This window comes from Perognathus longimembris, chromosome 17 (assembly GCF_023159225.1).
Source record: "Perognathus longimembris pacificus isolate PPM17 chromosome 17, ASM2315922v1, whole genome shotgun sequence".
NCBI classification, from domain to species: domain Eukaryota; kingdom Metazoa; phylum Chordata; class Mammalia; order Rodentia; family Heteromyidae; genus Perognathus; species Perognathus longimembris.
Window position 1 is genome coordinate 11,197,014 of NC_063177.1, and position 21,733 is coordinate 11,218,746.

The 21,733-nt window shown below is 42.2% G+C and overlaps 1 protein-coding gene across 1 annotated transcript in view; it reads left to right on the forward strand.

Annotated features, from left to right (window-relative positions):
* LOC125366476 (zinc finger protein 717-like) overlaps positions 1-21,733 on the forward strand; it is a 158,830-nt gene that overhangs the window by 87,257 nt on the left and 49,840 nt on the right. The window contains exon 2 of the mRNA XM_048367203.1: positions 21,536-21,662. Coding sequence (XP_048223160.1) covers positions 21,536-21,662 — 127 coding nt within the window. The remainder of the gene's footprint in view (positions 1-21,535; positions 21,663-21,733) is intronic.

Genomic DNA, 21,733 nt, shown 5'->3' on the forward strand with positions numbered 1-21,733 from the left:
CATTGCATTTGCAAACTTATGTCATGACATACTTTACTACTACTTCCACTACTACTACTACTATTATGAGGTAGGAATATAATTGTATTATCAAGGCTGATTTCCATCTCCTGAGCTCTGGTGATCTTCCTACCTCAGCCTCCCAAGTAGCTAGGACTACAGGTACCCAACATCATGTTTGGTTTCCCTTTCATTATTAAAAAGATAACCCATGCCTTCTTTTAATTTTGTTCTCAATTTGTAATGGACCTGGGGCTTGAACTCAGAATTTGGATGCCATTTTTAAGCTTTTTCGTCCAGGCTAGTGCTGTACCAATTTAGGCTACTGCTTCACTTCCAGATTTTTGATGAGTAACTGGAGTTAAGAGTTTCATGGATTTTCCATGATCCTCAGATCTTAGTCTCATGAGTAGATAGTATTACAGGCAGGAGCCACCAGTGCCTGACCCTAACCTAGCAGGTCACAGAAAGTGCGAGAATTCTAAAGACAATCTGTACAACTCAGCCATGAATCACAACTGCCCCTGATTCTCTGCCCTTACATCCTGAGCACAGATGAATGCAGTAGGCCCCATTCCTACTCTTCCTTTTTTGTTTGATTTTGTTAAGCAGATTTCCTCTTGAGGAATAAGTGAGTGATAAAATAACTGATAGATTAAAGCAAGTGGGTTATGAGGAGTAGCCCTTCCTCCTGAGCACATTGTTTTGTTTTTCTTGCTATTCCCAGGGCTTGAACTCAGGGCCTGGGTGTACACCTTAAGCTTCATTTGTTCAAGGCTACTACTCTACCATGTGAGCCACAGCATCATTTCCAGCATTTTCTGAGTAGTTCACTGGAGAGGAGAGTCTCACAGACTTTCATGACCAGGCCTGTGAGCTACACTCCTCAAATCTCAGCCTCCTGAGTAGCTAGGATTACAAGTGAGAGCAACTGCTGCTTAGCTTGAACACATTTTTTGTAAGTCCTGGGGCTTGAACTTAGGGACTGAGCACTGTCCCTGGCTTCTTTTTACTCAAGGATGGCACTCTACCACTTGAGCCACAATGCCACTCCTGGCTTTTTCTGTTTATGGGGTCTTGAGGAATCAAACCCAGGGCTTCATCAGGTGACATTTTGGCCACATTCTTCACTTTTAAATGTCCCACCAGAAAGAGAAGACAGGTTTGTGGCAGCTTATAAACAGTCAGAGTCCCAAGAGCTTTTCAATCCTGGTCTTCTCCCTCTAGCCTTTTCTTTTGAAGATGATGTCTTTTTTAAATCCCTCACCAAGGAGCTGTGTATGTGTGTGTGTGTGTGTGTGTGTGTGTGTGTGTGTGTGTGTGTGTGTGTGGTGTTCCTGCATCCACAGTCATGCACATGCTGCCCCTCGTTAATTAAATCTCTTCTAAGCTCTCACACATCCCTTTGAATTCATTAGCTCAGAGAACATGGTGCCACCAATTAGGCATGTTCATCAAATAGACACACCTGGAGAGCCTCACTGCAGTCAGTGAGATACACAGTATATGTACTCCAACTTTACCTTTAATTTTGCTGGCTGCCTGACAGTCTCTTCCCCCAGATTTGCTTTCTGGAATTAGACTAATCTTAATCAAACCAGAGAACAGATACCAAGATTATGGAGAGAAGTACACGTATCATTCTGAAATTTGATTTTAAATTAAGTGGAAACAAAACAAAGATGAGTATATGTGGGATATAAAGGACTACAAATAGAGAGTGAAAGTCCAACATGGCTGGTAAACTTGGGGAGCATACACAATACAGATCTAAAATAAAACATCTCTGATGTTGTAGGATTTGGTTGGGAATTTATAGTCAATGAATTAGGATGAGAATCAGACAGGTTCAGGTGAGATTGGTGTGCAAACATCATTCATTGCTGGGCCTCCTTATTTTTCCATCAAAGTACTTATGTGCTGGGATGTAGTTTAGGTTTCTTGATCTTATTCCATTAATTGATCTGAACAATCTGGACAGAACTGTTATTTTAAAGTGTAATTGAAAAAATATTGAACATAAAAGAAACTACATCATTGGGACCTCAGAAAACTTTTCTTCCAGTCCTATCCCTCCATTTCCATCAGATCACCTAAGTTGCCACTTAAGCAATATATATTCGAGCATGTACTCATCATTTATATACATATACATACATATATATGTATATACGTATATATATTCCATTCAGTACTATTCTAGGTCCAGAGGACAGAACGACACAGTTAAGAAATAGGTCACAGGGGAAGCTTATCTCAGAATCAAGAAGAAGACAACTATCATACCTGCTCAAGGGCTGGGAATATGGCCTAGCGGCAAGAGTGCTTACCCCATATATAGAAAGCCCTGGGTTTGATTCCCCAGCACCACATATATAGAAAATGGCCAGAAGTGGCGCTGTGGCTCAAGTGGCAGAGTGCTACCATTGAGCAAAAAGAAGCCAGGGACAGTGCTCAGGCCCTGAGTCCAAGTCCCAAGACTGGCAAATAAATAAATGAATGAATGAATAAATAAATAAAATATTATACCTGCTCAGGCTTATGACGTTCCAAGAAGAGGGATGTTCTCACACTCGTTGCCCCAAGAATGATATAAACCACCACTTCCCACTTGGTGTAGGAAGAATAAAAATGGAAAATAGTAGTAGTAGTAGTAGTTGTGACTGTGGGGCTTATGAAATACATGGGGCATACCACAATATTTTTAAAATACTACAAGTACTATTTACACTTTGGAAGTCCCTATGATCACACAACAGATAAAACAAACACTAAAGTTTTGTAAAAATTTCTGACCTTTTCAAGAGCTCTTTTATTGTTTAAAGAACATAATGAAAAAAATCATTTCTTCTACCTAACCACTTATATCCTCCCTCTGCAAGAAACAGAAATTCCACAGAGCAGTGGGAGACAGGCACAGATGCTTCTCTTCTCCATAGCTGTAAATGTAGGGCTGTCTGCCTGCCTGGTAGCGCTCATCCTCCTAGATTCCCATTTTCCTCTCACAAACAAGACAACACTCAGCTATTATTAGTGGCATAACATACATTCAGCAGAACATATCTATTAAACAATAAGGTAGTCTCATAAGCTCAATTACGTGACTTGAACTAAGAATTAAAAGCCCTCGTATCTAATGCTCACAATACATTTCCACTTTCTGGTTGTCCTCACAAAGCCTCAGGAGGCAGTGATGTTCAAGAAGACACTCACCTTCCTCAGGTAAGAAAGGTCCCAGGGCCTGCCAGCACTCCTGGGAACCAGGGACTGGCTCCTTTGGATCCCTCGGACCCGCCCACTTCCTCCCGGGTGACGAATGGGATTGTGGGGTTTGTAGTCTTCATTGGAGCACCTGGCCTTTGTGCAGGGTTTTTTTCTTGGGATGATGGGGCGGAAGACCTTCTGCGCATGCGCCTTACGGCTGGTTTCCGTCTGCAGTTTCCTCTTCCTTTCCCGTTCCTCGCTGCTGGAAGCCTATGGGGTGCGTGTTTGCCTAACAGAGGGCAGAGTCCAAGGCCAGCGCCAGCCTCTCTTCGGGGACCTTGGGCACTGTCACTTGAAGGATCCCACGCTGCGGACCCGAGGTCAGGTAGGAACCGCGAGCTGGGCTTCGGGCCGGGTCCTCCCTCCACGCTCTCTTGCAGCCCGGGCTGAGAATTTGGGGGTTCATGAGTTCGTGCTGCCATAGCCCCTGCGCCTCTTCCTCCCAGAGCCCCAAGAGTCAGTTGGGGGTTCTGCAGACCAGGAGAGCGGGTGCTTCGCGTTTGCTCCCCACGAACTAGAGGTCCCGCTGTGTCCCACATGACTTCATTCCCTCTGCCCAGGTGTGAGCTGAGCGCTGCCACCGTCCTAATGAAATGGGAGGTGTGCCCGCCCGAGACCTCGTGCACTGCAGTTGTGTTCTGGGGTTCTGTGTCCTCTTCGTGGTTTTCTGCCTTGCTCCTACCTTGTTAGCCTACTTAGCTCCCTGGCTTGAGTTCACCTGTGTTTGCACACGGCCTTGTTATAGTGACCGTTCTCCCTGTGATATTGGAGTCGAGTGTGCTGGTCCTGTGTTTTTAGGAATGAGGCCTGGCAGTGTTTGAAGGAGGGCACCCTATGAATAGCAATCCCCCTCCTGAAAGGACAGACCTTGTCAACTCTGACAAGACTACAGAGCAGGGGCAGAAAAGCAGGAGAACAAAGGAGAACGAGAAGATGCTTTCAGCTTTCCTTGCCTCCAGCAATAATTGATTCTGCTTCCCAGAGCAAAAGATTCATGTGGTACTCCTTTCCCCAACATTCTCCATCACTTGGTGCTGTTGGAAGGTTTATACTAACTTTTAGGAAGGGAGGGGAGCAGTCCTGGGGAATCAGCCAGAGCCTAGTTACCAGAGGGGATGGGAAGCTGTGATTTGGGGGTGGAGGAATAATTGTCAGAACTGAAAGTGTCCGTCTATGTTCTAGTCCCTAATCCTATTCTCATCTATATATTCAGCCTCTTCCCACTATCACTTCTCTTATTTGATTACTCAAACTCATCCTAAATATTCCAGATTTGCTGATGTTCCTTCTAAGACTTTGGTTCTTCCTGGCAGTTCAGGAAGTGTTGTTCAGGGATCTTTGGCCTTATAAGACAAATTACAGAAGACACCTTGATGGAATGTATCTTTCTAAAGGTTGTATTATTACTTTTTTTGTGCCAGTCCTGGGGCTTGAACTCAGGGCCTGAGCACTGTCTCTGGCTTCTTTTTGCCCAAGGCTAGCATTCTACCACTTGAGCCACAGCGACACTTATGTCTTTTTCCATATATGTGGTGCTGAGGAATTGAACCCAGGGCTTTGTGTATATGAGGCGGCACTCTACCACTAGGCCATATTCCCAGCCCCAATGTTGTATTCTTGTGGACTCCAGAAATGGACTATCAATGAGACCAGCCAGATTAGAATAATTTAAAAAGATTTTATTGAGTGAGAAGGCACTGACACTGCTATGTTAAGATTTCTTGTTACCAAGGAGCCGATTCTGATGCAAATGCATGAGACTCTTCATTGGAAGCTGGAGCCTGAACTCTCAACTGTCACCAACGCAATGGATCTGGATTGAGAGCCCCAACCCTCAGTTAGGCAGGGTTTTATTGTGATTACAACAGGGGCAGGTATTTCCAACTTGGCACATACTTTATTGTATGGCATTTAGCAAGCAAGTCTTGTCCTATTTCTATTGGCTATCTACCCTTCCACTTACCTATTTTGGCTTTGATAAGGGGAACTGGCCTTGGTATCAGGAACTGACAGCAGTTGGTCATGTAGCACTGATGCAGGGTGTTAATGCAGGGGGTAGAGCAAGTCACAAGTGGGTTAAGCAAGCTGTTTACAGAAGCAGAATATTGCCGTCAGGCTGACCTAGTACCAACTTTATCTTAACAGCTGCTACCATGTTTTCCCATTACCACTAAGCAAGCATGAGCAGGCTAAAACAATCCAGTACTCAATCATAAGTAAACCAACCCAACAGTTACCATGGCATTTCTACTACTATTATGGTTATTTCTACAGTCTTTGACTATGATCATTTTTTTTTACTGTCCGTTACCATGGTTGCTACCTAGGTATAGAGATGAACAAGGGCTCCCTATATTTTTAAATGTCAAACTTCAAAAACTAGTCTTATGGGTGGGGTTGCAGCCCTCTAGTATGGAGTCATCTCCGGGGTTTAGAAATTGTTACAATTTTAACACTAAAACTTATATTTAGTCACTCAGGTTCTCAGGTTAGCCCTTACAACACCAGACCAGGTCTATCCCCAATGTGGGTGCCAGTCAGCATTTTTTTTTCCTTTTTTATTGACAAAGTGAACTAGAGAGGGGATATAGTTTCCTATGTAAGGCAGTGAGTACGTTTCTTTTTTTTTTTTTATAGGGCAGCATTTAATGATCATGAATCATGATTCAGTCTATGCTCTTCTCTTTGCTGGTCAAAAGATTCCACAAGTGGGCTAAATTCCATCATGTAGCCCAAAGAAACACCAATCAATAGCCCATGAAAGAAGGCCAGGCAGGAATACCTTAGCAGACAATTCCCACGATGTACCACATTTTGAGATTTCTATGAGTCTTGGGAGCTTGAATTGGTAGATTCTCTGGAGCTCGGTTATCCTTTTGTCTCATGGGGTGGGAAGGAACCCCCCAGAAAGCTATGTCGCTATGTCCTATTGCTGCTATGGGGATGCCCCTCTATGGACTGTTCTTTTTTTTTTTTTCTCGAATATTTATTATCAAACTGATGTACAGAGAGGTTCCAGTTTCATACATTAGGCATTGGATACATTTCTTGTACTGTTTGTTACCTTGTCCCTCATACCCCCCTCCCTCCTCCCCCTTTCCCTTTCCCCCGCCTGAGGTGTTCAGTTCACTTACACCAAACAGATTTGCAATTATTGCTTTTGTAGTTGTTTGTCTTTTTTTACCCTGTGTCTCTCAATTTTGTTATTCCCTTTCAATTTCCTAGTTCTAATACCAGTCTACACGGTTTCCAATATACTCAGATAAGATTACAGAGATAGTGTATATACAATCACAGGAAGGTGATACAAGAAGATCATCAATAATAGATGCTACAGATACAGATAGGACGTTGAAAGTAGTTACAACTGTGATATAACAATCGTTTCCATAACATGGAGTTCATTTCACTTAGCATCATCTTATGTGTTCATAAGGGTATAGCTATTGGGCTCTTGTGACCCTTTGCTATGACTTGCCTAAACCTGTACTTATTGTTCCCAATAAGGGAGACCTTAGAGTCCATGTTTCTTTGGGTCTGGCTCACATCACTTAGTATAATTTTTTCCAAGTCCTTCCATTTCCTTACAAATGGAACAATGTCATTTTTTCTGATAGAGGCATAAAATTCCATTGTGTATATGTACCACATTTTCCTGATCCATTTGTCTACTGAGGGGCATCTGGGTTGGTTCCAGATTCTCGCTATGACAAATTGTGCTGCAATGAAATTGTTGTGCTGGTGGCATTACTGTGATTTTGTTTGTGGTCTTTTGGATAGATACCCAAAGTGGGGCTGCTGGGTCATAGGGGAGTTCTATATTTAGCCTTCTGAGGAATCTCCATACTGCTTGCCAGAGTGGCTGAACCAGTTTACATTCCCACCAACAATGAAGTAGGGTTCCCTTTTGGCCACATCCCCTCCAACAATTGTTGTTAGTTTTCTTGATATATGACATTCTTACTGGGGTGAGATGGAATCTCAATGTTGTTTTGATTTGCATTTCTTTTGTGGCCAGTGATGTAGGGCACATTTTCATATGTGTCTTGGCCATTCTCATTTCCTCATCAGAGAAGTCTCTTTGTAAGTCTTTAGCCCACTTGATGAGGGGGCTATTGGTTCTTTGCAGTTTTGTTTTGGAAGAAGGTAATTTTTTTAGTTCTGCATATATTTTAGATATGAGGCCTTTGTTCATTGAATGGCCGGTAAAGATCTTCTCCCAGTCTGTGGGCTTTCTGTTTATCTTGCGAGCTATGTCCTTTGCCGTGCAGAAGCTCTGAAGTTTGATGCAGTCGCAATTGTCCAACCTTTCTTTGATTTGTAGCCTTTCTGGGTCTTTGTTAAGGAAGTTCCATCCTGCGCCAAGGAGCCCAAGTGTTTCTCCTACTCCTTCCTTTAGTGTTTTCAGGGTGTCTGTTTTGATTTCGAGGTCTTTAATCCATTTGGAATTGATTTTGGTGCAGGGTGATATATAAGGATCTAGTTTTAGTTTGTTGCATGTGTGAGCCAGTTTTGCCAGCACCATTTGTTAAAGAGGCTATCTTTCTTCCAAACCATTGTTTTAGCTCCTTTATCAAAGATTAAGTAAAGGCGTAGTTCTGTGGGTTCATTTCTGGGTCTTCAATTCTGTTCCATTGGTCTTCAGGCCTGTTCCGGTGCCAATACCTAGCTGTTATTATTATTATAGCTTTATAATACAGCTTGAAGTTGGGTATCGTAATTCCCAGTGAGTACATTTCTTATCCAACTGGTTACCCTCTCCCTCATTGTTCCCTTACCTCTCCCCAGCATTGACTTTTAGGCATTCCTGTTGGGGCCAGGAACAAGGGGGCTGGAGGGGGAGGAACAAGCACATGCCCTAAGAGCCTTTGTTTAAGCCAGTGGTTGTTTTAGAAGTCACTTTTATGTGTAAGCTTCTTGCCACAGGTTTTGTGCCTAGGGATTGCCTTTGAATAGGCAGGAAGCCTGAGGGTGCATGCCTCTGTTAATCCAGAGGGAGCAGAAGCAGAGTTACAGAAACTAAACCAGCTTGATAGTTATCAACCAAGTCTTTTCCAGAGGCAAAGCAGGACATTCTTGCTAAGGTTTACAATTTCAACCATATAATTATAATAGTACTATTGTAATACCATTTCAAATTAATTCGATTCATATTGTATTTTTCTTCATCACAACATACTCACCTTTTTTGTTTTGCCTTATCAAACCTTTGATTCTGGGGGTGTGGGGTTTCAGTTAGAGGCACATGTTTGGATAGGAAGACCATTAGTTTTACTGAATTTACTAGGTCCTGTACATCTTTAATTATTGTGACTACCAGGCATGGTCCCACTGTTGGGGCTATTAGAATTATTAATAAAGGCCCTGCTAGTGCCGATATAACAATCGTTAGCCATGGCTTTCAATAAATAGGCTTTGATACCAATTTGAGGACTATTTCCCATTTTCCTCAAGAGTATGCATGTTTTATCTTACTCTGACTAGAGTGTTGCTAAATATATCAGACTGGTTTGCATTAAAGCAGCAGGCTTCTAAGGCCATGCACAAGCCTCCTTCTTTTAGGAATAATATGTCTAAGCCATGTCTGTTTTGGAGTACTAGCTCCGCTTGATTTTCCATCCTAGATACAGAACTTTCTAAATCTCCTAGAATCTCAGCCACTGTAGCATTCAATTGGTGAAAGATTTTCCCCCTCCTATGAGGGCTGCGGTATTGGTAGCAGCTGACCCAATTATTCCAAGACTTGCTAATAAGGGAAATTATATAGGTGCAGCTCTCTTTAGTTTGGTTAATTGTCCCATTTGGCTTAAATGTCTGCGGCCTGCAACCCCATTATTCAAATATACCTGTGATAGTACATGTACAATAATACAAAATTCTTGTTTTGGGCTAAACTTGCTTCTGTATACATATTGGGTCAAGCTTTTAGTGCAAGCAAACCAAGTAGTCTCTGGGCTTCTAAGAACTTGGTGTTGATTATTATCCTTTGTTATATTTATTGTATTGCTACAATGTCCTACATAAGGAGAGGTTCTTAGTGGATACCTGTCAGACATAATGTTCCTCTACCTTGTAAGTCTTCTAAGGTGAGTATTTGTTTCAAGTGCATACTGGGGGATCTGTAGACTCATGTAGATCTACCATCTGTTACATTTCTAACAGCCACTCCTGTGAAGTATGGTGCCTCTGGGTTTAAACAGAACCAGCAATCTCTAGCTAGGTTAGGGTTGGTGCTTTTTACAAGGGAGAAGGTAGCTTCTAACAAGTGACAGCAAAGGGTTGGCAAGAGTGTTGGGCAGGCTTGTCCCTACTGAGGTAGGCCCTATTTGTTTTATTTCGTGAGTAACTGGAATGGTTTGGGACTCATATATAGCGCTGGGGCTAGTTTCTGATGCTTGATCAGATTTAGGAGTTTGCTTCCAAGCATGAACCTTTGGTTTAGGAGTTGGTTTCCAAACAGGGCCTCTTCTGAATAGGCCTTGATTTGGCCTGACAGGGTTTAGAGGTGGTTTATGATTTACTCCTTGGATGGTAAATTGTGTGCCAGGGTCATGGCCATGTGTATATTGTCTTAATCCCCACGTTTTTCCTGTCTTCCATACCATGGGTGTTGAGACTGTATCCAAGACCTTAAGGGTAATTTCAAGTAGGTTACAGGTACCTACATATAGTCACATAGGTTTCCTTCTGTGAAACTCACATCCATACTAGTTTACCCTTCCTAATGCCAGTGTTTCCACTAGGGAAGCATCTTTTGCTCCTGGATAGGTGGCTAAAGTTGGCCAAAGGTGGCATAAGTCTACTACAAAGGACAGGGCTTGGGCATATGAGTATGGAAAGGACTTATCTAATATCTTTCCTGAGGCTGAATCAATTAAATGCCAAATGCCGTGGTTGGTATTGTCCAAAGCAGATTATGGAATTAATTGTAGTTATGCGTAAGACAGTCTTAGCTTTAGGGTATCCCCCAAGGTGGTACAAGTTGCCATCTCTTTGGAGGGCTTGGAGTGAGAAGCTGTGAATCTGTGGTGGTGTTGGACTCGGGCTCAGGAGCTTTTTTGACTTGGAGAGTGATAGATTCAGGGTCTGAGTCCATCTACCTTCAGAGCAGTGGTGGTAGTCAGAATCACCACATGAGGTTCTTGCCAGCAGGGGCCTGGAGTCTTGAACTTGTGAAGCTTACCTAGCTGGAAAGGATGGGGCTGACCAGGCAGAGTTTCAAAGGCAGCCCTTAGTGAAAGCTTCAGGGCCGCCTGAAGCAGCTGGAGGACCTGTAGGGCCTGAAGGGTATTATTATCTGAAGGTTCAGCTACTAGTTCCATGCTCAGGCAGGAGAGTAGTGGGGACAGACACCCAAACAGAATCTCCAAGGGGGTCATGCTTTTTACATATGGAATACATCTGTCCTTCAATAGGGCAAAAGTAAGGAGTCCCACCATACCTTCACAGGTCGCCAAGGTTAATTTAGTTAAGGCCTCCTTGAAGGTCCGATCCATCCTCTCTACTTGTCCTGAGCTGTGGGGGTGGTGTACACAAGGTAACTTCCAGTTATCTCTAGGGCCTGGGCCAGACTGTGTTGTCTTAGCAACAAAAGCAGGCCCATTATCTGATCCTATGACCAGAGGCAAGCCAAACCTCAGAATTAGCTCTAACAATTTTCTAGTTATTGCTCTTGCAATCTCTGTCTTTGTTGGGAATGCCTCCACCCATCCTGAAAACTTGTCCACAAAAACCAACAGATACTTATACCCAGACTGACCTGGCTTAACTTCAGTAAAGCCCACTTCCCAATACCTCCTCGGTTCTGTTCCTGTGTCTCTAAGTCCCATGGGTGGCCCCTTACCAGGGGATGGATTAGTCTGTTGGCAAGCCACGCATCATCTCACTATGTCCTGGGCTAGTTGGTCCAATTGTGGAATGAAAAATTGTTTATGAAGCAATTCCTTCATTCAAGTCTTTCCTAGGTGGGTTCCTTCATGAACTTGGCAGACCAGCTGTCTTCCCAGCGCTGGGGGAATTATAAGTCTCCCATCAGAAAGCACATACAAGGCTGGTAATATGGCCTAGTGGTAGAGTGCTTGCCTCACATACATGATGCCCTGGGTTCGATTCCTCAGCACCACATACAGAGAAAAAGACAAAAGTGGAGCTGTGGCTCAAGCAGTAGAGTGCTAGCCTTGGGCCAAAAGAAGCCAGGTACAGTGCTCAGGCCCTGAGTCTAAGCCTCAGGCCTGGCCAAAAAAAAAAAAAAAAAAAAAAAGTGCATACCATCCTTACATTTAAGTCCTCTTGTGAATAGGTGGACTCCTCCCGCAGGGTAGGCTCAGGCAGTAGGACTAGGCAGTCAGTCCCCTTGATTGCCAGTCTCTGCTTCTTGGTCAGCTAACCTGTTTCTGATGGCCTGCAGAGTTCTCCCTTTTCATGTCTGGGACAGTGGATGATAGTTCTAATATTTCTTGTCTAACTCCGATGGCTTTTCCCTCTGCTATGAGGAGGCCCCTTTCTCTGTATATGGCTCCATGTATGTGGGCGATTGAGAAGACATACTTGCTGTCAGTATAAATATTGATATTCTTTCCTTTTCCCAGTATCAAGGCTTGAGTGAGTCTTAGAAAAAAAAAATTTGGCTTTTTCAGCTGGGATTCCAGGGTGGGGGCAGAGCACTGGAGCACACCACCTCAGTTGGGGTTACTACCACCACCCCTGCGTACCTCGTTCCTCCTTGCACAAAACTGCTGCCATCTGAAAAGAGGATAAGATCTGGCTTTTCCCAGGTAACATCTGTCAGATCTGGTCAAAGTCCTTGGAAATTGGTGATAGTGTCAAGGCAGTCATGCAGAAGAGTGTTCGAATTCTCAGACTGGCAGCAGGGAGATTGGGTTAAAGGGTGTCATCTGGTAAAACTTGGTGCGTGCTGGTCAAACAGCAGTGCCTGATACTGGGTTATGTGACTAGCATTGGAGAGCCATCTCTCAGGAGGGCTACATAACAAAGGTTTGACTGCATGAAGGGGGTAGTAATGAACAAATCTTGTCCCAAGATTAGTTTGTCAGAGTCCCGGGTGAGCATGGCAGTGGTGGCGACGGCTCTAAGGCAGGTAGGCCATTGGGCCGCCACTGTTTCAGTTTTGTAGGTAGATAAGCCACCAGGCAGTATCAGGGGCCCAGTTTTTGTGTGAGGGACCCCTTTTGCAACTCACCAGTTTTCATTCACAAAGAGATTGAAATGTTTGACTACATCTGGCAACGCAAGGCCTGAGGCTGAGATTAATGCTTGTTTAACTCTGCTGAAAGCCTCATTTGGTCTATTTTCCAGTGAAAGTAATTTTCAGGCCCTTTGGTGGCTTCATACAGGTGTTTAGCCAATTCTGTATTGCCAGAGATCCCACAAGGGACAGTAGCCCACAGCTCCTAGGAACTCTTGTACCTGGAGTTTAGTTTTGGGGGTTGGTATCTGAGTGATTGCTTGCAGTGAGGTGGACAGGGTCCTCTTATCTTTTTGTAGCTCATAGCCAAGGTAAGTAGCCTGTCTGGTGCAGAGCTGAGCCTTCTTGGCTGAGACTCAATACCCCAGGCATTGCATAATGTCTAGCAAGTTTTCACTTACCTGTTGTCACTGTGGCTCAGTTTCTGCTGCAATTTAGAGATCATCTACATACTGGAGTAAAGTTACCTCTGGTTTATTTGCTTGGTACTCCTGTAAGGCTTGGTGGAATGCTTCGTCCAAGATGGTGGGCCAGTTCTTGAGCCCCTGAGACGGTTGGGTCCATGTCAACTGGCCACTGTGGCCAGTGTCCCAGCCTACCCATTCGAAGACAAAGATAGGCTGATTCAGTAGAGCCAGCAGGATGTTAAAGAAAGCATCCTTTAAATCCAATTCTGTATAGACTTGTTTTGGAGAAGACTCAAGAGAGTATATGGGTTGGGGCCAGTAGGATGGATGTCTTCCGTCTGTTTGTTTACCTCCCTCAAGTCTTGTACTGGCCTGAAATCATTGTGCCAGGCTTTATACCAGGTAGTAATGGTGTGTTCCAATGGAGATCAGCATAGGACCAGAATTCCAGCCTTTAGAAGATGGTTAATATGGATTTTAATCCCTTCTCTGGCTTCCCTGTACATTGGGGATTGTTTCACTTGGACTGGGTGGCAGTAGTTTTAAGGCTTATTACCATGATAGTGTTCCGGTGCGCAGGCAATCCTGGGATTTAGTTTCGGCCCATGCAGATGGAAATTTTTCCTGGTAATATTTGAGCAAGTCAGATGGCTCAACTGAAGTTAGCTGGGCTGAGAGAATTTACTCTTCCCCCAAGGGAACTGTGACTAGAAGTGTTGAGTCTTCTCTTGGTTTGGTTAGCTGGACTCAAACCTGATCTTCCTGGAATTCAATCTGGGCTTTTAGCTTGTATAAGAGATCTCTCCCTAATAGTGGATATGGATATTCTGGAATGACTAGGAAGGAATGAGTCACAGTTCCTCTTCCTAAGTTAACCTGACGGCTCATAGTCCAGTGATATTGTTTTGAGCCTGTTGCCCCTTGGACTGTAGTGTTGTATTTTAGTAAGAGGGCCACTTGCTTATTGGAGGACTGCAAAATGGTTGCCAGCATCCACCAGGAATTCAACTGGCCTTCCCTCCACTTGAAGTGTAACCCTAGGTTCAGGGAGGGAGGTTAAGCCTGGGCCCCTTTAGCCCTGTGAGATGCAGCACCCAGGCACCTTTTTGTTTCTTTGGATATTTGTTCTTGCAGTGTCCAACTTCCTTACAGTAAGCACACTGATATGTCCTGAGTCCCTTGGTCTTGGTGTTCCCTTTCATTTTGGGGGGTCTTGATATCCTCCTTTGATGGTCTGGGGGTGGCTGGCAGCCTTGTAGAGCCATTCCCTGCTGTAAGGTGGCCATCATACTCCTAGCTGTCTTCCTAGTCTATCTGTCTTCTGTCTTCTGGGCTGTCCCTCCCATTGAAAACCTTGGCTGCTATCTCTACTAACTCTGACAAATTTCCTTCAGACCCTTCTATCTTCTGTAACTTTTCCCTTATGTCTGGTGCCAGTTGGGGAACAAAGGCAATGTTTGTAGCTCACCTATTTTTGGGTGCCTTTTGGGCTGTAGGTCCTGTAAGCCTAAGTGGACTGCTATTTTTGGAGGGTTGCTGCCCCATATCAAATAGCCAGATGGAACCAGGGTGTCAGACACACCGACAGCACAACAGGTAAAACAAAGGCATACAAAAGCTGCCACGAGGAGTTATAAGGTAAACTGGGCTTAATCAATATCTGAATTCAGAACCAGAACCTGATGCCCATTCAGCTATCATAAACAACGCAGAGGGGAGCCAAGCCGGACCAAAGAAGCCCTAGGGCTGAGACTCAGAGAGGTACCCTGTGTCCAGCTATCTCACCAGTCTCTCCAGGCATGAATACAATGTTAGGGGTGACCTGAAAACTGGAGTAACTAAGTATAAGTTTTAGTGTTAAAAGTGTAACAGCTTCTAAACTCTGGTGGTGACTCCATGATAGAGGGGTGCACCCCCACCCATGAGACTAGTTTCTTATAGTTTGACATTTAAAAATGTAGGGAGCTTTTCACCTCTCTTACCTGGGTAACAACCATAGTAACTGACAGTAAAAAAATGATCATAGTCATAGACTATAGAAATAACCATAAGTAGTAGAAATGCCGTGGTACCTGTTGGGTTGGTTTACTTATGATTGAGTACTGGATTGTTTTAGCCCGCTCAAGCTTCCTGAGTGGTAATGGGGAAACATGGTCGCATTTGTTAAAGTTGGTACTAGGTCAGCCTGACCGCAATGTTCTGCTTCTGTAAATGGCTTGCTTAACCCATTTGTGACTTGCTCCACCCCCTGCATTAACCCCCTGCATCAGTGCTACGTTACCACCTGTTGTCAGTTCCTGATATTGAGGCCAGTTCCTGATATCAAAGCCAGAATGGATAACTGAAAGGGTAGATAGCCAATAGAAATAGGACAGGACATGCTAAATGCCATCCAATAAAGTATGTGCCAAGTTGGAAATACCCTGCCCCTGTTGTAATCACAATAAAATCCCTGCCTATCTGAGGGTCAGGACTCTCAATCCAGATTCGTTGGGAGTCCAGGCTCGAGCTTGCAATAAAGACTCATGCGTTTGCATCGGTATCGGCTCCTTGGTGGTCCTTGGGGACTGGAAATCTAGGCATAACATGACTAACCAGACCAGAACAGACCAGCACCTTACCTCTGGAGCTTTCCAGATTTCTCCCTCCCCAGACCCATGGACAAAGAGGCCAGTGCCTTAAAACGTGAAGATGGGCAGCCCAGCTTCAGTGGGGCCCATGGGCAGCCAGGCTCCCTCACCCGGGGGTCATCACACCATGGATCCCAGGTGAGCCCGAGCCTCTTATGGGGTCCAGAAATCGTTAATGAGGCCAGTCACGTTAGAAAATTTAAAAAAGATTTTATTGAGGGCTGGGGATATAGCCTAGTGGCAAGAGTGCCTGCCTCGGATACACGAGGCCCTAGGTTCGATTCCCCAGCACCACATATACAGAAAATGGCCAGAAGCGGCGCTGTGGCTCAAGGGGCAGTGTGCTAGCCTTGAGCGGGAAGAAGCCAGGGACAGTGCTCAGGCCCTGAGTCCAAGGCCCAGGACTGGCCAAAAAAAAAAAAAAAAGATTTTATTGAGCAAAAGTGCACTGAGGCCAGGTCCTCCCACCATGTGGGAATGTTAGAGGAGGCCTTGGGTGCACATCAACTTGGACTTTAAGCATTCCTTTGGGAGTCAGGAGGGGAAGCAAGCATGTGCCCTAAGGCTCTTTGTTTAAGCCAGTGGTTGTTTTAGAAGTCACTTTGATGTGTATGCTTCTTGCCAAAGTTTTTCTGCTTAGCGTTTGCCTTAGAGTAGGCAGGAAGCCTAAGGGTGCATGCCTCTGTTAATCAGGAGGGAGCAGAAGCAGAGTTACAGAAGCTAAAACAGCTTCTTAGTTATCAACCAAGTCTTTTCCTTATGCTATAATTAAATCTTTTTATTTTTTTTTAAAATACAAAAACAATCTTGTAGAAAAATCTACTACTAATGTTCATTCATTGCTATTAAATGATTGTTATTGTCATTCCTAGTATAACAAACCTCACTGAAATCTACAGAGTAGATTTTCATTTTGGGGTTTAATTTTTTAACTATTTTTGTGGTAATGTTGGTTTTTACAAATTCTGCATGTATATTACCCTAGAAATGAATTGATTTCATACTATCTACCAACTAATGTGGATTTGTCTTTAGCCGAGGATTTAATGCTCTACATGACACATAAAAGATTCTTCACCCACAAGAAGGTTTATGCTTTGAGCTAGAAAATTGGCAGCAAAATCACACAGGCTCTTTTCTAACTACCTAATTTCCTTTCTCTCCTAGTCATGCTTCCAGAATCTTCTGTACCTTGTCAACAGCAAGAAAGAAGGAAAGGATCTTTGGTGAGTTGCTTTCTGTTTCTCGCTGTGTTTTACCTCCCATTTTATGAGCCTAAGGATGTCTAAAAATTTAAAAACAGAACAATAGATTCAACTTCTAGAATATGTACCTTAATCAGATAAAGATTGCTTGTAGATTTAGTAGGTAAAAGTGGCTCTCATAGATATGGTATATTGTAAAATGTTATAATCTGTGTAAGTTGCTTACTGATTTTCTTCAGCTTGTTTCAAGTTAATTCTAATGTGAGAAAAAGTAGTCACACTTGTTAGGTGATTCAATGACACCCAGGAGATGACTTAGCATAGGTGAAGGTTCCTTAGCATTTGTTGAGAGATCACATCCTCATGAGTAACTTTAAACTACCTTCATAAAGTTAGACTGGAGTTTCTGAAATAGTGTGGCCACATACATGTTTGAATGTTCTAGAGCACTGAGTAAGCTACATGTGCTTAAGTTATTCTCCGTACATACTTCTTGGATTGCTTTGCTTTGTTGTCTTAGGCTGTACTTGAAGATGGTCTTTCTAGAAATCCTTCTGTTTTTCTAAGGTAAGTTTTTTCTCTATTTTCTCTCTTCTCAATTTCCCACTCAGTACCTTTCACTATTTGTTTTTTTTCTCTGTCTTTGTATCTGTTTTTCACTCTGTCTCTATTTCTCTTTTTCTCAGTTCCTCTACCTTTTATATAGCTCTCAGGTTTCTCTTCTCAAATGATCTATCATTGTAGCTAGTTTTTCTTACTGATCAATTTTACTTTGCTGATGTGACTCTGACATTTTTCTTATCCACTCTCCAGGAATGTTTTTCCTAGAGAGTTCTATGGGATTCCAGAGCCAGAGAAAATTAGAAAACCCAAAGACATAAAAAGAGAGATGGGGAGGGGGTAGGGGTCCCAAGGCTCCCTGGCACTTGAGCCCTAAGTTCCCCCACGCAAGTATATTTGCTTGAGTTCACACAGAGAAGGTTACCATGGGTACATGCAAAAAAAAATGTATGTCAATATTACAATGACTGCCAACACAATTTGTGAGAGACACTTGTTTCCTTACTCTTATGAGACAGGAGACTGCAGCCCAGAGAGAGTTCAGACATGAAGTCCTACCTTACCTAGCCTTCAAGGTCAGCAGAACCCAAGGTTCAGTTCCCAGACTAAGGAAAGGCATGGCCCTCCATTAACCCACCCTTCTGGGTCTGCTGTCAGTATTTAGAGTGCTGTTGGAATGGATTTCCAACTGCTCAAACCTTTCTTACTATATAAGTCAACTTTCAAGTTTATCTATATACAGCAAAAAATTGATTTCTCCTGACTCTGTTGTCTTTGCCTGGTCTAACCTCATTTGATATGGTTCTGCCATTTTATTTTTTCTTAGTCCATTTAAATATTTTCCTTCACTATCAGTATAAGATAAAAGGTGGGGACAGTGCCCAGAACCAGAGTTCTAGCCCCATGACTGACAAAAAAGATTAAAACTAATTAATGATGAAAGGTGTATTTGATAAGGAACAATACATTGACTAGGGTATTTTTATTTGTAATACCTCTTGCGGCAAAATCTGACAGATATTTTGCTCAGTAATAGACTTTAATCTCTGAGAAACTCTACATAATTAGCTAGCATGTTTGGCATCCTTCAGCATCTACTAGGAGAAAGGCTGTTTTGCTTAAAACTATGTCCCTACTAATATGTACGAAGTAGTTATTTCCTTGTAATTTTTATTTGCATTTTTGCAACTATTGATTTTGAAGTGCTTTTTATATTTTAATCAACTATTTGTATCTATTCTCTTTAGAAAAGTCTCTTCAATCTTTTTTTCCATTTTGAAATCAAATTTTCTGTGGGAGATATAGTTGTTGGATTTTGTTCTATATTTTGTAATTCATGCCAGTTACTAACTTATTAAGAGATATATGAGAGCATTTTCTCTCATACTATGCTTTTGCTTCTTTGTTGACAGTGCCTTTTGATGAACGAGGTTTTCATTGTGTTCACTTAAATATTATTTGCTTTTTGACCGGGCACTTTTGGTATCCTATCCAAGGAGTTACTGTCAAATCTAAGGTCATGAAGCTTTCCTCCCTACCTTTCTTCTTTCCTTTCTTTCTCTTCTTTTTTTCTTTTTTTTTTTTGCCAATCCTGGGGCTTGAACTCAGGGCCTGAGCACTGTCCCTGGCTTCTTTTTGCTAAAGGCTATCACTACCACTTGAATCACAGCCCTACTTCCAGCTTTTTCTATGTATGTGGTGCTGAGCAATCGAACCCAGGGCTTCATGTATATGAGGCGAGTACTCTACTACTAGGCCATAATCCCAGCCTCCTTTCTCTTCTTTCCACTCCGCTTCTGTCCCATCATCTTTCTTTTTTTCCCTGTCCCCTTTTCTCCCTGCTTTTCCCTCTCCACTCCTTTTCTTTTCTCTCTGTGTCTGACATGAGGAACTGCTGTGTTGCCATAGTTGGTGTCTAACTTACAAACTTATGTCCTACACCTACCTCCACCTCAACCATGCTGCTCTTCTGTAGTGCTCGAGCTTAAACTCACAGGCCTCGCAGTCAGTCAGCTTCCTCATTCACTGTGGGCACTATTGCTTGAGCCATGTCGCCAACCTGTTTGTTAGCTGCTAAGTTTTGACTTGTCTACCCAGGCTGGCTTCCAGAACTCAGCCTCCTTAGTAGCTGGGCTAGGATAACAGTCTTCAGTTAGAAGCACTTGTTTTGTTTATTCTTACCTTAACCTTTAACATCTACAGTTAATTAGATCCTACAGTGAAACAAGATTATTGTTATGGCTTTATGTAATATTAATGTTCAACCTAAGGTGAAATATTTCATGTGTCAAATTAAGTGTTCTACTTTATTTCTAATAATTGTACCTGTTCTAACTATGGTAGATTTTTCTGAGTTTATGGCTTTCCCATACTCTCCAGAAGATATACATAGGAGTATACCATACATAATTAAAATCATTTTCTTTGATTACACATGTGAACAAAGAAATTGGCTACTTTTCATCATCATGATAGAGTACATTTCTCCAGATCTGTCCTAAATTTTCTGTGTTTATTTTGCTTACGGATGATTAGAAATATGTCACTAGACTATTATATTTAGAACATATACCTGTATTTCTCATATTGATTACTAGAAAATTTGTCTTAAGATTTACTCTCAGTGTGTCAGCGTTGGGAAATTTAACACCATAGTGCTTTATAAACAGCATTTGGGTTAAGGTAGTGCCATCCACGTTTTTGTTCATGCTTTCTTTTGGAGGGCAGGGATCTTGTTTTTCTATGAATTAGTAAGAGAGGTTTTACTTTTGCAATAGTAATGGTAGATTTAAAAAATTATAAGTATATGTCCTTCTTTTTGAATCATCCTGAGAGCCTGGGCACTGTCCCTGTGCTTCCTCGCTCTCTAACACTTGACCCACAGTGCAACTTTCTGGCTTTTTCTGTTTATATGGTACTGCGGAATCTTACCAGACAAGCACTCTACCTCTAAACTACATTCCTAATCCTAAAGCTAATGCCATTTAATTTTTTTTTAACAGATGTAGGTGTTAGAACTCAGGTCCTCATATTTCCCAAGGAAGTGCAATAGTAATTGATCCATATGCCTTTTCCACACACTTTGTTTTTAATACATTTGTGTGTTTATACATGGAATCTTAAATTATTGTGAATCATGGATATGAGGGATATAACATAAAATGTGAGTTCTATTATATTCCTTCATACTCACCTACACATTGAGTGTTTTAATGACCTTTTATGTGTAGATCTATGATGTCATCTGTTGTTATTCTCTTGAATCAGGATAATTTATTGTAACAGTCATACAATGCAGGTGTGGTATTATTGAATTATCATTTCCTGAAAATATATTCATTCTATAATTTTTAGAAGATTTCTTCTGTACAATGAATTGTGAATAGAGGGTTATTTTCTTCCACTTTTTTTCTTTTTCTGTTTTTGTCAATCCTATGGCTTGAACTGAGGGTGTTATCTTGAATGTACCTTAAGCCTCTGTCCATTTGCCTCCATCCCTCCATGAAGGCCGATTGAAATGAAAATCTGGTCAAAAATATTTTATTCCCCTCCCTCCTGTATTCTGTATTGTAGGAGGAATGCAATATTTAAAATAGTTCATGCTAGGAAATATCGTTGTATCTATGACCACACTTAAACCTGTAGTATCTTAATATCAAAAATTATTATACGATATTTTTATGTGGAAAACATCTAAGGGCAAATCAATCATCAACTACTTTTTTGAGTACTATTACTCTCTTTAACACTGCTTTTGGTAGATGGACTACTGTGGTATGTATGTATTTTGTGTAAAGTCCTGAATATATTCTGAGTCTTTATGAGAGCACTTTTCAATACAGGATCTAAATAGGCTTTTCAGTGAGCCAGAATGTGAAAGTGCAGGGATAATTATTTGTTTCCTTCATTGATACCCTTATATGTTGTAAATTTTATTGAAATACGCTAACCACCCTTTCAAACACCTACCTAGTCTTAATGTTGTCATGCCAGATTATTGTTTCCTTAGAATTCTTGTCTTGTCTCTATTGATAGCACCAGAAATGTGTTCTGTTGTATTACGGAAACTTTGTAATTTAATTACCAAGTTCATATATTGGCAAGTATTTCTGCCTTGATATCAAATTCTCCCATTGTATAGATAACACTGCCAACGCCAAATATTTTACATGATTCAAATGCATACATATAGAAGAATGAAATTCCAGACTTGGTGTTCTCTTGACTCAGGGCTCATTATTGGAGATCAATGTGCCCTTACAGAAGCTGGTGACATTTGATGATGTGGCTGTGGACTTCAGCTGGGAGGAGTGGCAGGTCCTGGACATTGCTCAGAGGAATCTGTACAGAGATGTCATGCTGGAAACCTTCAGCAACCTGGTGTCCTTGGGTGAGCCAAAGTCACATTATCTTGCAAGGTCAAATGCTGTGATTTTAATAGATATATGGATATTTATCTTA